Source organism: Anser cygnoides, chromosome 23 (assembly GCF_040182565.1).
Source record: "Anser cygnoides isolate HZ-2024a breed goose chromosome 23, Taihu_goose_T2T_genome, whole genome shotgun sequence".
Classification (NCBI taxonomy): Eukaryota; Metazoa; Chordata; class Aves; order Anseriformes; family Anatidae; genus Anser; species Anser cygnoides.
This window is the reverse complement of record NC_089895.1, coordinates 2,868,516-2,882,736: the sequence shown is the minus strand read 5'-3', so window position 1 is coordinate 2,882,736 and position 14,221 is coordinate 2,868,516. Positions and strand designations below refer to the sequence as shown.

The following is a 14,221-nucleotide window of genomic DNA, read 5'->3' as shown; positions in this document are numbered from 1 at the left end:
TAGCAATTGCACGTACTTTTTATTTGTACAGAGAAATTGTAACTCCTTATGGAGTATGCATTCATAACTACATATATATTTAATCTATTCTGATTCCTGTGTTTCCTCTGGATATAGAGGTTGAAAAGTATGATGAAAACCTCCATGAAAAGGTTGCTGAAAAAACTGGAGGACAGAAGCGATACTACTTTGAAAATCTCAAAATAAGCGTGCCTCAAATAAAGTTGAGCGTCTTCACTTCTAATAAGCTACCTTTGGATCTCAAGGTAAGCCAATGTATTCACAGAATATGCTTCCAAATAAAGGTCCTATCATAGAAGGAGAAAGAACCAGAAGCTTCTACTTACTGCTATTAATAGTCATGTACTCTTCCATTATTTAATTCCAGTAAATTTCACTATTTGCATCATTTCCAGTCTTGTCTGTAATATTCCTTCATTTCTGTTATTTCAATTGAAGCACAGCCAACTTCACCTAATAAGTTACTACTTTACAGAGGACTTTAGTTACGTTAATAGTAGTGTAAAGAGGCTTGAAGTGAATGACTAACATACGGGGTGGCTAAGGGTGGAGAACGATAAGTTACTGAACTTAGGGAACAAGAAAAAAAAGGGGAAAAAAAACCCACTTTGTTCACTTTGTGGTGACTTAGTGCATTGTTTCTCTATGGAGGGACTGAACTGCTGCCTTTTGAAAGCTGCATTTTCATAGAAATTTTGGACACTGACCGGGCCATTTTGTGCACTTGAAATTATGGGCATTAATATGTGCATGCTTTTAAAGAAGTTCAGTGTTGTGAAGTAAGTGTGTATCATGTAGTCTGACCAAGCTAACTCAGAACAACATCAGTCCTGCACTCTTGTATTGCTTTGGCCAAATCCATGTGCAACAGAGGACGATTCGATAGCAAGCTCTAATATTCCTTACCAGTCAGTGTCTTGAAAGTGTGAGATCTTGTACTTCAGCTTCACCATAAAAATGCTTACCAACCAATTATCTCTGAATTTGAGAGTGAAAACGGTGTTAGTGGTGAGTGCCTTTAAAAAAAACTAGTAACGTGCACTGTTTTTCGGATTTCTTACCACCTTTGGAAAAAGATACATCTTGGCAGCTGCTGGGAATGTTCCCAAGAGAAAACTTGGCATATACATTTTTTTGTAATAATAACAGTCACTGACTGTATTCTGTATATTAACTTTCACAGAAGGAGTTCATTCAGTTTTGTAGCATGGGTGAGTTCAGGGTAGAAGTGAGAGAATAATCACAGTAGAGCCTTTGTAGTCTCTCTAACAACCTCTAATGTTTCTGGAAGGCTTGGACATTGCTGTCTGGTAATGTGGGGTAGACAGATTATTTTTATTGGGTACCACTATTAACAAAGTTGCCTTATATAATATCTGATAGTTAAACAGGAAATTACTTCCTACCAAAGTGAATAATGAGGGCTACTCTAGTTAGTCGTCCATTTACTGGAAAAATAAATAGGTCCTTTCTTACTTGCTAACTGGAGTCAGACATGTAATTTACCTTAATTGCCTGCAGATGGCAGAAAAACTCATACTACTTACTACCAAGCATGATTTAGTGATTAATGTAGAAAGATATAACAAGAATATCAGGCTTCTTGCCTTCAGATTTTCTGATGTTGGCACTGTGCACGTTGTTATCAACTGAACTGAAATACAGTGATCTAGAAGAGAATAGTTCAGCTGGGGCCTTCAGAGATCCAGTCCAGCTGCCTGACCTCTTCAGGGCTAACCAAAAGCTACAGCACATCAGTGAGGGAGTTGTCCAAATGCCTCTTGAACACAGGCTGGCACTGAGCATCAGCCACCTTTCTAGGTAGCCTGTTCCAGTGTTTGGCCACCATGGAATCTTAAACATGTCTTGTTTTGAAATACAAACTTCAAGTTTAGGAAACAGATTGCATCAGGTAGGGTGTTTAATTGCTGTCTAATTACTGAACAAATGCGATTCTAATAATTTGATCATCATTTACAAGTAAAAGGTTTATGGAGTGATTGCCCTCTATCTAGATCAAAGCATTCACTACTCCAGCAGCTACAGATAAGCTATTGGCTTGTTAGCTATTTAAAGATTAATTAATTTGGGTTCTCTGAATGAGAAGTAAAAAAAAAAATTAAGTAGCAATGTTTTTTATTTAATTAGGCATTGAAGAGCACACTGGGATTTCCTCTAATCAGATTTGAAGATGCTGTGATTAATCTGGATCCTTTCACTAGGGTCCATCCATATGAAACTCGGGAGTTTATCATTAATGACATTCTGAAACACTTTCAAGAGGTAAGTGTCATACAGATTTTATTGGAGGAAAGGCTAAACTTCTCTTGACTGAGTTCTGTAGTGAGGATGGGGGGAACTCTTCCTTGACTATCAGGTATTTACTGTATAACTTTTTTTTTTTTTTTTAGTATAGTGAGATAGCATCGCACATTTCTGAGATGCACTGCACTTTAATATGAAACTGTTGATTGTAGTGGTGCTTGTGTATTGTTTTATAGTATCTCTTCATTTTTAATCAATCTTGCTGGTGTTAATGTGATCCAGAGGTGATATTTCAACCTTTATATTGATTTTACAGGAGCTGCTCAGTCAGGCAGCAAGGATTCTAGGTTCTGTGGATTTCCTTGGCAACCCAATGGGTCTACTGAATGATGTTTCAGAAGGTGTTACTGGACTTATAAAATATGGCAATGTTGGTGGTCTCATCAGAAACGTCACGCATGGAGTATCAAATTCAGCTGCAAAGGTAACAATTATGATGTTAAAGTTTACTAAAACAGTAAGTTAAAAATAGGAAATAGAAAAGAACTATTTACCATCTTTAAATAGATTGCTTTATATCCTGTTTGTTTTGTAAAAATTGCATTTGAAATGTAGATTTATTTATTTTATATGTTTATACATATATTTCAGGGATGCTGATAAACCTGCAGGAGGTGGTGAAACAATGCCTTATTATTAATGTACATGCATTTTTCAGATTGAATACAGTTGCGGGCAATATTTTAGTTCTGTGGTTCAAGTGTGGCATCATCTTATTGAAACCAGAGCTTTACATGAATTGGACTATTTAAAGGGTTATTTAGTATAACACAAGTTGTTAATTTATTTTGGGAAACTGATTAAGCTGACACAAATATGAATTGTTATGCAAACACTTGAGTTAATTTTGTTTTTTTCTATGCAATATAGCAACAAACTAAAGGATTCTTGGATTGCTATGCATTTATATTTAGCTTAATTCCAGAATCTGTGCATGGTGGACATTCTTTTGTCCTTCAGTAACGATTGAGAGAACACTATTATATCAGTGCTATTAGTTGAAAATAACGGTCTTTGCTGCCTAAGAGAGGTATGATCTAAACACAGCAGCCAAAAATAGAAAGTGGTTTAGATCATAGTCTATATTGTGCTTGATACTGAATGAACATATGTTGGCTTTAAAGAAAAAAATCTTGAGATATTTCTCATCAATTACGTGATTTGTCAACACATACTGAAAGTGAACTTTATGATTGTGGGTAGTAATGGAATAGTGTTTTCTTTTCATGAGGGCTTGTTATTAAAAGTAGTTTATGTGGTGCTCTAGTTCCTAAATGTAGGAGGTTTATGTGCATGGGGAATGATGGTATCAGGAGGGAGATGTAGCAAAGATGACGTAAACCAAATTTGGTCAGTAAGGACTAAAAGTGCTATCTATAACAGCAAGATCATTTAGCAATATAACAGTGTCTAGTTAATGTTGCATTTGTTTATTTGCAAGCAGGTGGCATTTAAGCATATAGTGGTTAATACAGCCAAGTGAAACACCAGCAGTCAAAATCTGCCTTTCTCAGAAATGGTTGTCACACAATATACAGCAGTTACTCACAGAAAACCGAATGTTTTCCAGAGGTGTTCTGTAGACAGAAAAACGGAGAAAAGAGAGATTGGTGATGATGCAGAATAAGAGATGATGAAATGATTTAGTAATAACTGAAAAATAGAAAAAAGTTCTCGGTGTCGCCCTGGTGCGTTTGAGGGTGTGTGTGTGTCTTTTTGCTTGTGCAGTCTAGTTTTCCTGATACCATTGTAAATATGTGAAGATATTTTAATGCAGCTTATAAGCTTATATTCAAGAAATTGGGGGACAAGAAGTAAAACATCCTTCTAAAATTATCCTTGTGCTTTCTCCTAAAAAAATACAGCATGTAGGTAACCAATAAGAGAGAATTTTTCTTTCTCCCATTACCCAAAGAATGATAAGAATAGTCAAGGAAAATAAACATTGAATGGATGAAATTTGATTGTATTCCGGGATATAAATAAAACCTGTTCGTAGTAATAAAGCTACTCCTCCAGTATATGAATTTAACTTAAAACCAAAATTTTAAAGCATTCTAGAGCTGTGAAATGTGGTGACTTTAAGATATATGCCAATTTCACTTTTCACTTAATGTTTACTGCTGTATTTCGGAGTTAGGACAACAACTTTGTAGGACTATATGTGAGTTTCAATCCTTTCTTCATAAGTATGTATTTACTGACAGATATGTTACAGGAAAGTGAAAATTCTTTCCTATTATTTTCATTTTCCAGACTGGTAAGTGTGTTTATGTTGGTTCATCCTTTCACAGCCTATTCCATTTCTTTGTATACATGAAAATCTACTTTATTCCCTGTAGTAGTGGGAAAAGGTAATTCAGAAGATGAGAAAGGTGAGATGTAGAATTTACATAATTACAGATAACTCAGGACTAATATTATCGGACCTAGTTAAATGCCATGGAGATCCTCAGTCCATCACCAAGTGAATAGTTGTGAGCACATCTAACCCAGACAGTTGAACTATGAGGAAAGATGACATATACGTTCTCTAATACAATTGTCTTGTTCCCAGGTTAGCCCGTTAGGACCTTTGCAGAGACTTAAAATGAAACAACATGTTGCTGATACTCCTGTCTTAATCCCATCTTAATCTCTTTCTGAGATTCACTACAGAACATTTTAAATGTGTAGCTAAGAGGTCTTAAAGCATTATGCTGTTTTCTTAGTATCAGCACTGCAAATACAGGTTCATCCAAGCAATCGGGTAGAATACTTACTGAGCTTCTGGAATGCAGTATCCATCTGCACAAATGAGTGCTTTTGTCCATACTTCCTACTTGTAGTTCTAGTCTCTTGTGGCCCATCCACTCCACCCAATAGAGTATGTTTCTTTAGAGTTTCCTTTCTATAAAGTGTTGTTTCCTCATTGCAATCACATCTGTAGCAACAGACTCATAAATCTTTCTTTAAAAGGCACGAGCCTTCCTACATTTCCCACAAGGGCAAGGTCATTCTTTGAACTTTGGAGTCATTTGTAACCAAGGGTTTTGTGAAGGAAGACTTTCAAAGGCAGAAGGGCAGTTGGATGCTGAACTCCTCTCAAAATTCAACAGGAGCTGACTGTCTGCTTCCCGTTTATACCTTTGAAAATCACCCCATGGACTATTTATCTGTCTTCCCAGGTATTATTTTTTCTCCTTGATATATCCAAAATGTCTGAGGTGCAAGTCTCACACAGTTGCCTTTTAAAAATCTTTTTGTATCAATTATATATCTGTCCTCTCAGAACAAGTGAATTCTATCCCTTAGGCAGGCTTAACAGCACATTATGGGAGCTCATGGGTTACTCTTCCAAATATTCTGCTACACGGAAGATAATCATAAAGAAGTCTCAAATAATAAGGATTAATTGGTTTGTATGTTTTACACTGCACTTAGTTTTCTAGCAGATTTAGATGCCTAAACCAGGAGTCTTCATATGATACGAAGCTGACATTTCAGGTACAACTTGTGACATGCTATGTCCATGGTATGTTGTAGAACTTGACTTTCTGCTCTACCACATATATGCCTTATGCTTGTTAAGTTTTGGTAAAGAACAAAATGGGGGAGAGGGGTGTATAATTCCAGTTACTCAAGAAAAACGTAACTGAAAAAACAGATCATTTTCATCTTGCTCCCTTGTTGCTTTCTGTAGGGAAAGCACTATTAAGTATCCTTGAGGTCCTTGTCTATTGCACCTTATTCTGCAGAGCTGGTAACTGAAGTAGTCAAAACTAGATAAGCCTCTGTTCTGCGTATAAATTGATGGCTGGAAAAAAAATCATTTTTGGTTGTTTTGTGTGCCTGACTTTAAAGTGTCTTAAACAAAAGTCTACACAAGAGTTTAAGATGAGTTAGATTTAAGGTGTGAATGGATAGATAGATAAATAAACTTAAAGACTGTAATCATCACGTTAAATCTAACACTGCACAACTGAATTGAAAAGTAAGCTATTTGAGTTGTATCTGGTTTTGTCATTTTATTGCTTTTTTATTTTATAGTTCTGTTGATTATTCCTGTAATGGCTTTTCCATGCATTTCAGAACATGCAGTGGGTAATGCCTTCTTTCAAGTGGATAGCTGCAGCATATTTAGGTTGGCACAAAACCTTAGGTTAAATAAAGTTCACTACGGAGAGTTTTGTAGTTTTTATCCCTTGGAGACTCAAAGTTCTGTATTTTAAAAAGTTCTTTGATCCTAAATATAGACACCTGAGGGAATTTCATTCCCTCTGAATGAAGATTTCTATAGTTGCCATATGCGTAGAAATGTCTTGAATTCTTGGCATTCGCCCTTTATTTCCCCCTTTAGGCATGATAGTTCTAAATCCTAAGTTATTCCTGTTTCAGAGGTGTTTCAATTAGAATTGGATATTGAACACTGAGTTACTGTCTGAAGAAAAATGTTCCATAGCTTATATACTCTGAATGGAAAATTAAGCATGGCTGAACCTATTGCTGGCAAATAGGTGTTGCGCTGACATATGAAAATTCCCGGTTGTAAAAGGTTTGAAAAATAAATCAGCTTCTCAGTACTGTATTTTGGGTCTGATCTGTTTGACCCATATTAGGAATTCTGTTACCTTTTGTGAGTTATGAGCACGTAGTAATGTAGTTGTTACGGCTCTACAGCTAGGCTTGGTTTCTATGTTACAAATATTGGATGGAAATGATCCTCTCCCCCCAGAAAAGAACTTATTGACATTTTTTATGCACAGAAAAATAGTGCAGAACTTTCTCAATGTTTCAGTGCTTTTGTTTCGGTCCACCTTGTTCTGGCTTTGCAGTATTCCTGTTCTTCACATTCCAAGTATGTCACTTGAAATAAGCTTTCTGTCGGTTTTGAACAGACAGGAGCTAGTTTATATGTCCCTTTCCTTGAATTAAAGGAGAGATTGCAGTCTGGTTGCCAGGGATTGGAAGGTTCTAGGCTTTATGTTCACCCAACCAAAAAGGGCAATCAAAACCAAACGTTGCCTTGCTTGTAGGTAAGATAGTGACAGAATTTTATTTCTCAAGAAATACAGAAATTTCTCAAGGTTTTTTTATTCCTAGAAGTGATTTATACGGTTCAGGTTAAAAGTAGTTTTACCTGTGTTTTCTGACTGCCTCCCTGTCTGTCTTTGCTGTCTTTTTTGTTATGATTTGTTTTTGATTAAGATTTTTCTCCTCATACCTTCCCCAGTTTTGCCTAGGGGCTAGTTTCAGCTTGTTCAGGTGGTGCATCCAGGTGGCACTGCAGATCATCTTCAGTTTAGTTTGCATTTCATTCTAAGACTAGCAGCACATGTGCAAGATCAAGTGCTGAGCAGTGAAAATCAGTACGAAAACGTGAAGATTATGAGAACCCGCGATGGAAAGTAATTGAAATTTCCAGGTAGAAATTTTCAGTGCTGGGGGGAACACAATAGATGAGGCAATTTTACCTGTTGCTAACCATTTTAAAAGGTGGTAAGATTTATGGCCAATTAATGACAATCAAAAGCCATGGGAAGTGTCACCTCTTACGTGCAAAGCACCTGGTATTGTGAATCTGTATCTTTGAAAGAGATTTTTGGGATAAGAAGTGAAAGATTAAGGATCACGTCTGGGACCTTTGAAGGATTATATTGTTGTTCCTGTCTTTCATTCATACCATGGGATAAAATGTGTGTTGCTAACATCCTGATCATAAGGTCCCTTCAGAGTTTGGGTTAAATTCAGTATTTATTTTACAAAGCTTCTTACACAAAGTGTTTGTGAACCTGCTTTGACTACAGTGTATCTTTGTGTGGAGAAAGGGCATTGGTAAAATCAAACAGAAAGTATGTATGCTGTGGGAATAAACATTTTGATCTGGACTTGATGTCCTAAATGTGCCCATTCAGAATCCAACTGACACAGTGGCGGAGGCTTTGAATTAGCCTTTCCAAGAGAAATTCCTCAGTAGACAACGAGGATCCTGACAAGTGCAAGCAATGAGATGTTTGGCTTTATGCAGAAATCTACAAGTGACCATCTCGACAATTTATTAAAACTTGAAGCTTTCTTTTTACACCTGTCTAGAGCTTTACTTTGAAGGATGTTACCAGCTGATTTTCTTGCAAAATAAAATACAGTATTCTTGTTTTGCTGACTCACTGGGAAATGAGGTGAACAAAGGAGAATTTGAGATGTAGTATGCAGAGTGCTGCTAAAAGCACAAACTATAAAATTAGAAATGAACAGTTATCATTAACGATAAAATGAAATTTGGTCTTCACCTACAGTTTTTAAATGGTTAGTATGTCATGAAAACAATCACGTATATCCCATGTATCACAATTAGAAACTGAAAGAGAAAAAATGGGGTGTGGGTTTGAAATTCATCGCTCCAGCCTTGACACAAGACTAAGTACACCACCCTACTGTATATTTTAAGAGGGAGCACATATAAAGTTGTGTATAATATGTTAAACAGTACAAATTTAAACTTGAAATTCCTTAGATTTGTATCGCCGACGAGGGAAGACAATATTTTTACATCCAGAGGAGGTGGCCAAGGTTATCTTCTGGAGCTGTAACAATAGATAAGACGATTGCCATCAGTTTTACAGATCTGAGTGAGTCATCCTTCAAGCAATTGTAAGCTATCTGCACTGCACAAACGATGGCAGGCCAAAAGAGGCTTGCAGGAGGTTTCCTCCAAAAATCTAATGGAACACAGAAAGCCGCTGAGGTTTTATAATAGAAGCTTCTTGTGCATCCCAAGTGCGGTCATAGGTGACAGCGCAGAAAATGGGACTGGCAAGTCCGGTGTATTGCTGGAAGGAAGCACGCTGCAATGTAAGCACTGGAAATAACAAAGTTGTTGTATGCAAGTAGCAAGGGCGTTGGTGAGGGTGATGGTTAAAAACAATCTGCCACAGCGCGAATACATTGTTGTTAGGTATTAACTCAAGGAACTGGACTAGATCTCTTCAGGGTTTTTTTGCCGGCTTTCAGTACGTAGAGGTGTGTTTGTTGTGTCTTTTTTTTTGTTTAAGGAGGGGGGTGGAAGAGAGCAAGTAATGCCATTCCCAAAAAATAAACAAACAGGAAGACCTTAAAGCTTTGCAAGAGTTAAAGTGGGGGGGGGGGGGGGGGGGGGGGGGGGGGAATTATCTGTTAAGAGTATTAGTTGTTTAATAAAGCGCAGTTGTCCTCCAGATGAACCCGCCAGTGACTCTGCAATTGGGGTCATTCCAAGTTCATGCTGTGGACTTTTGACTGCCTTCTGTGTATGTGAAAACAGCCGGCAGTTCCTGCAGGGATCACTCATTCAACCCTGTAACACAAAACTATTGCCAACGGGCACCTGCTGGTGCAGCCTCCCAGGAGGTCCCCGAGGGCAGCTACCCGGCTCATCGGGCAGCTGGGGGACAGAGCCAGCGGGGCTCCCCCGGGACACCCGGCTAATCAGGCAGCCGCAGGCAGCGCGTCAGGGGGCTTCCAGATCACCCGGCCAACATGCCGTTGTCAGGATGCATTAGGACGCTCAGTTAACGATGGGATGTGAGCTAATTAAAGCTCCTTTCCTTCGCTTATATGACAGAAATAGGGGTGGAGATCGCTGCACGGGATCTCAAGCAGCATATGCTTGTTCGGTGGGAAAAGCCGTTGCCTCCACTTAGTTGTCAGTAATTTAGAGAGGGTCAAAGTTTATGTATCTCTTAAAATGAGAAGCTGATTATAGCGTTTTGCTGGTTTGGTATTTTCTAAATGAAGGCTGCATCAGTTTTGTTCATAGTTCCATTACACATTTCTCTCTGCGTGATTTGACCTGGTTATAAATGTCTTGGGCTTGGCCTAAACCATCCTCCGCGCTCAGGGTAGCGTTCAACAGTTCACCTGGCGTGGAGTAATGTGCGAAGGAAAGTGTAAAAATCATATAACATATAAATTTGCCTGAAATCCCAAACCTTTCTGACTGAATACCTGGGTAATCATTTTCTTAGGAAACTGACTGAAGCCATGGTAAATATATTTTGTGGAGCAGCTTCAGATAGGAGTTTTAAATCTGAGAAATAAACGCTTGTTATGTTTTCAAATATTCAAAGCATTTTGTTTATTAGTCCCAGAACAATGTACAGCTGACCAAAGAGAGAGGTAAGAGGAGGAAGCTGTGTTGTCTTTCTACCTACTGATGTTTGTAAAATGAAATATGTAGTGTTTGCCTCTTCCACTTCTTAACAATGCACAAGTAAAGAAGCTGCTCTGAAAGTTATTTTCATGGTAAGTCACAGAAACATATTAAGTATTATTATTAATCTTGAGACATCACAGTAAAAGTAAGGGAACTTGGACTGAAGAATTTACTAGACGCCTTTATCTGTTCCATTGTACCTAGTATCTAAGAATACTGCATTTTACACTTTCTAAAGAATAACATCAAGATCTGAGGATGGCTAACTATTCTGAAGCAGGGTTTCTTTACCGTACTAAATCCCAGCAGCATGTACATGTCGGCTTAGCCTGTACCTTGTATACTGAGATTTCTGCCTCCATGCACTGAGAGAAATGCATAGTTTTGAATCATTGTATTTTACTGTCAAGTCAGTGTAAAATCTTTCTACCTCTAAGATACATATAACAGGTTTGAGAGAAGTAGGAGATAAAAATAATTTTGAATGATACTGCTAGAAGGCAAATAACCACAGGGTATTAAACTTAGGTGGGCATTAAATGCTTAGAGGTAGTCCGTTGTATTTAATCAATCGGCTGAACAGTACTGCCCAAACTTCTGTTCAGCAGGGAAGATGTGGATGTGTTCTGTTTGTTTGTTTGTTTTTAAACGAAACTCCAAAGCAAGTAGCCTCTACATTCTAATGATATCAATTTCCTTGAGTTTACTATGTAAGTTATAGATATGTTTAATGTAAGATAACTGTTAAACATACATAAAATGTGTTGACGTTTTATTATATTTAAATATTATCTAAAGAAACAAATTATCATTACATGCTAAAAAAACAGCTTATGACTCTTAAAAAAAATAAGTAAAACATTTTGTATTAAGTAAGTTTAACAATACATATTTTGGGGGGTGTTCAGTATTTCCCAGCTAATATTTACTGTATTATTCCTTTCAGTCTGTACTGTGATGCCTCTTGCTTCTGTTGGAAGTACATCAGAAAGCAAATGTCAGGGTAGCAGAGGGGCAGAAAATGCAGTCCCGAAATTAGGGATGTAAGGAAGAATGTATTTAACAGAACTCTTGTTCAGAAATCTGTTTATCGCTGTTCTTTCCCTATCAGGTAATTACTTACGCAGCCTTTGTTTCCTGCAATAGGCAGCTCTTCTCTCTCACACAGACACTTGGGTATATTTAGGGGAGTTACTGCTGAAACTGTGGAATGACTTTTAGTCATCATGACTAGGGATTTTCCTGTTTTGGAAAATGCAGGAGTGTATGTGAGAAATGAAGATGACATAATTCACAGTTTGCGTTAGATTTTCCAACTTTAAATATATTTTAAATACTCTTATCTACTTTGCTAAAGTAACATGCTTACATTGGTGCTTTGGTCTCTGAGAACCAGGTACTGAGATAAAAGCATGAGCATCACCAGTGTGTGGTGTCTGGGGCTAGAGTTGCACAAACTTTTTTAAAGAACTTTTTAAAAAGAAATTCTGCAGAGCGAGGCTGAAAAGTGAGTAAACCCTGTGATTTCTAATTTAAATGCAGTTTATTATGAGGTTTGCACAGAAGTTATAACTGACCTATATTTTATTTAATTTAATCACTTTCTTCCTTAAAATTCCTTGGAATGTTCTACTTTGCTCAGTCAATAATATTTGTAAAAGTACAATTCTCTGATGCTAGAATTACAATGGAATGTTTGGACTAAAGTCATAATTGTGTATTTATCCTTTTAGGATGTCCTTAGAGAACAAGGCAGTGCCAAGAGCTTAAAAAGACTTTAAAAGATTACTTAAAACTGATTTCCATGCTGTGTGCCTCATGCATCTGGCTTAGAGGGAACATGCAGTACAAAGTCTAGAATTAACTCAGTTTTCATTTGCTTTGAATTCTTCTTGTGCCCCGTAAGTCTTATTATTTGGCGTCAGCCTTGGCTCCCAAACACTGTGTATGGTATTATTTATTTATTTGTTTCCCCTGTTGCTTGAAACAGCAAGGGATACATTGTCAGTTGTAAAAGTTCCTGTGGCGTATCTTCCTTTACTATTGGGCCTCTAAAAAAATAAATCATGAGTAGATTAGTGTTCTGTATATTATTTCAACTGCTTTAGCAGATCGTGGTAGCTATTAATATTGATGGATTACACTACGTAAATGTGAAACAAGAACTGATGAGTAATCATAAGTTTACTTGGGACTATAAAGGCAGAATGGGTAAGGCAAAGACAGCATTAGGTAATGCTTATTAGTGATAATCTGAAGTATTTTTAGTACCTGAAATGACAGAACTTCAGTTTGTCTGGACTTCAGTAGCCTGGAAAACCAGTACTTAGCTTCAGTTGGAGATGCTAGGTAGACAAGTAAAGTACCTGCCTTCTTACGTGTACCTGACGTGTCAACTTGCTTCATTCAGTAGCAGGGAAAGGATTTGTAAAATGGGGAAGAACTCGAGATAAATACCAAGTTGCTAAGTTCTTTTTTGGTAAACAAGTAGGCAAAGGACACGTGAATGTGGAGGACGAAGGGGGCCAGGTTTTAGAAGTCCCTTGTTTAGTTTTATGTTTGTTCCATAGATGGGCTGTATTTAGTTCTGTTGGCATTTACACGGTTCTTAACTAGCCTTTGAAGTTATCACGTCACACCTTATTAACAAAGGCTAAGGAAGACAAGGGTGGATAACACTTTTGTTGTCACCCTTGTTTATCTGGAGACTATTTTCCACATGATTGGGTTAACAACTCAGTAAGCCACCATCACTGCTCTTCCATAAGTCTTAATATCTTAACATCTAATATTGCACTTCCTAAAGGAGGCATCTAAAAGCAAGGTCTCTGGGCCAGGGGAGAGGCAGGGAGGAAAGGCAAAACTGGCTTTGTGCATTAACGTTTTCAAGTATCCCTTACAAGTTGGTGTTTAAAACAGACTTAAACTGCTTTAATTTCTAGTGCTTACTCAGGTTCCTGAACCAGAAATAACTCGCTACTGCTGAATGATGTTTTCATAATACAGTGATTTTAGTCTGCGTAGACTGGGCACAAGGGTGTATTTTATTCTATGCCAGGACTTTTTTTTTTTCCTTTTTATAGGTAAGTACAGTCATGTTGTTGAAAAAGGCTCGGAAACTGAAAATATATCTGAGGTGAAAGGAAAAAGATGGTTAAAAATTTCTGATATCCAGCAGTTATTTCACTTGTGGTATTATGAATATTGGGTGACTTGAGATGACGTAGCTCTTGTCTAGATCATGAGCCAGGATAATGCCAATACTACTATTAAGTGTGAATCTTTATTGAAAATAAGCCTAAACTTGGCAGCAGAAAATGGCAAGTTGCTCACTTGCTCAGCAGACCTTAGTGTGACTTACTAATGCCTGTGAAATGTCCAGTTGTTTATATTTGCTTTTACACTTAATAGAGAATATGATTTTAACCTGTGTACATATATTTTTCTTTTTCTCCTCCTTCCTAAGCAGATAAATCATTATTACATTAAAATTCTTTCTATGCATGAAAAAAATGAATTGTTATTGAGTATTAGGTGTGAAATTCTGCTTCACTGAGGAAGGAAAAATATGACATAAGAACAGATTGTACTTAGCAGGAAAGCTGGTGTAGTGGAGCTGGTTAATTTAGACATGACAAAAAAGATACCAAAAGGTGTAAAGAAAGCTTACCAATTTGATCAGTATTAATATGTTGGTTTATTCCT

The 14,221-nt window shown here is 37.3% G+C and overlaps 1 protein-coding gene across 7 annotated transcripts in view; it reads left to right on the top strand.

Moving 5' to 3' along the window:
• VPS13D (vacuolar protein sorting 13 homolog D) overlaps positions 1-14,221 on the top strand; it is a 103,214-nt gene that overhangs the window by 61,523 nt on the left and 27,470 nt on the right. For all 7 annotated transcript variants that reach the window (XM_066982257.1, XM_066982255.1, XM_066982254.1 and 4 more), the window contains 3 exons: positions 118-266; positions 2,170-2,304; positions 2,603-2,770. In XM_066982257.1, the coding sequence (XP_066838358.1) occupies positions 118-266; positions 2,170-2,304; positions 2,603-2,770 (452 nt within the window). The remainder of the gene's footprint in view (positions 1-117; positions 267-2,169; positions 2,305-2,602; positions 2,771-14,221) is intronic.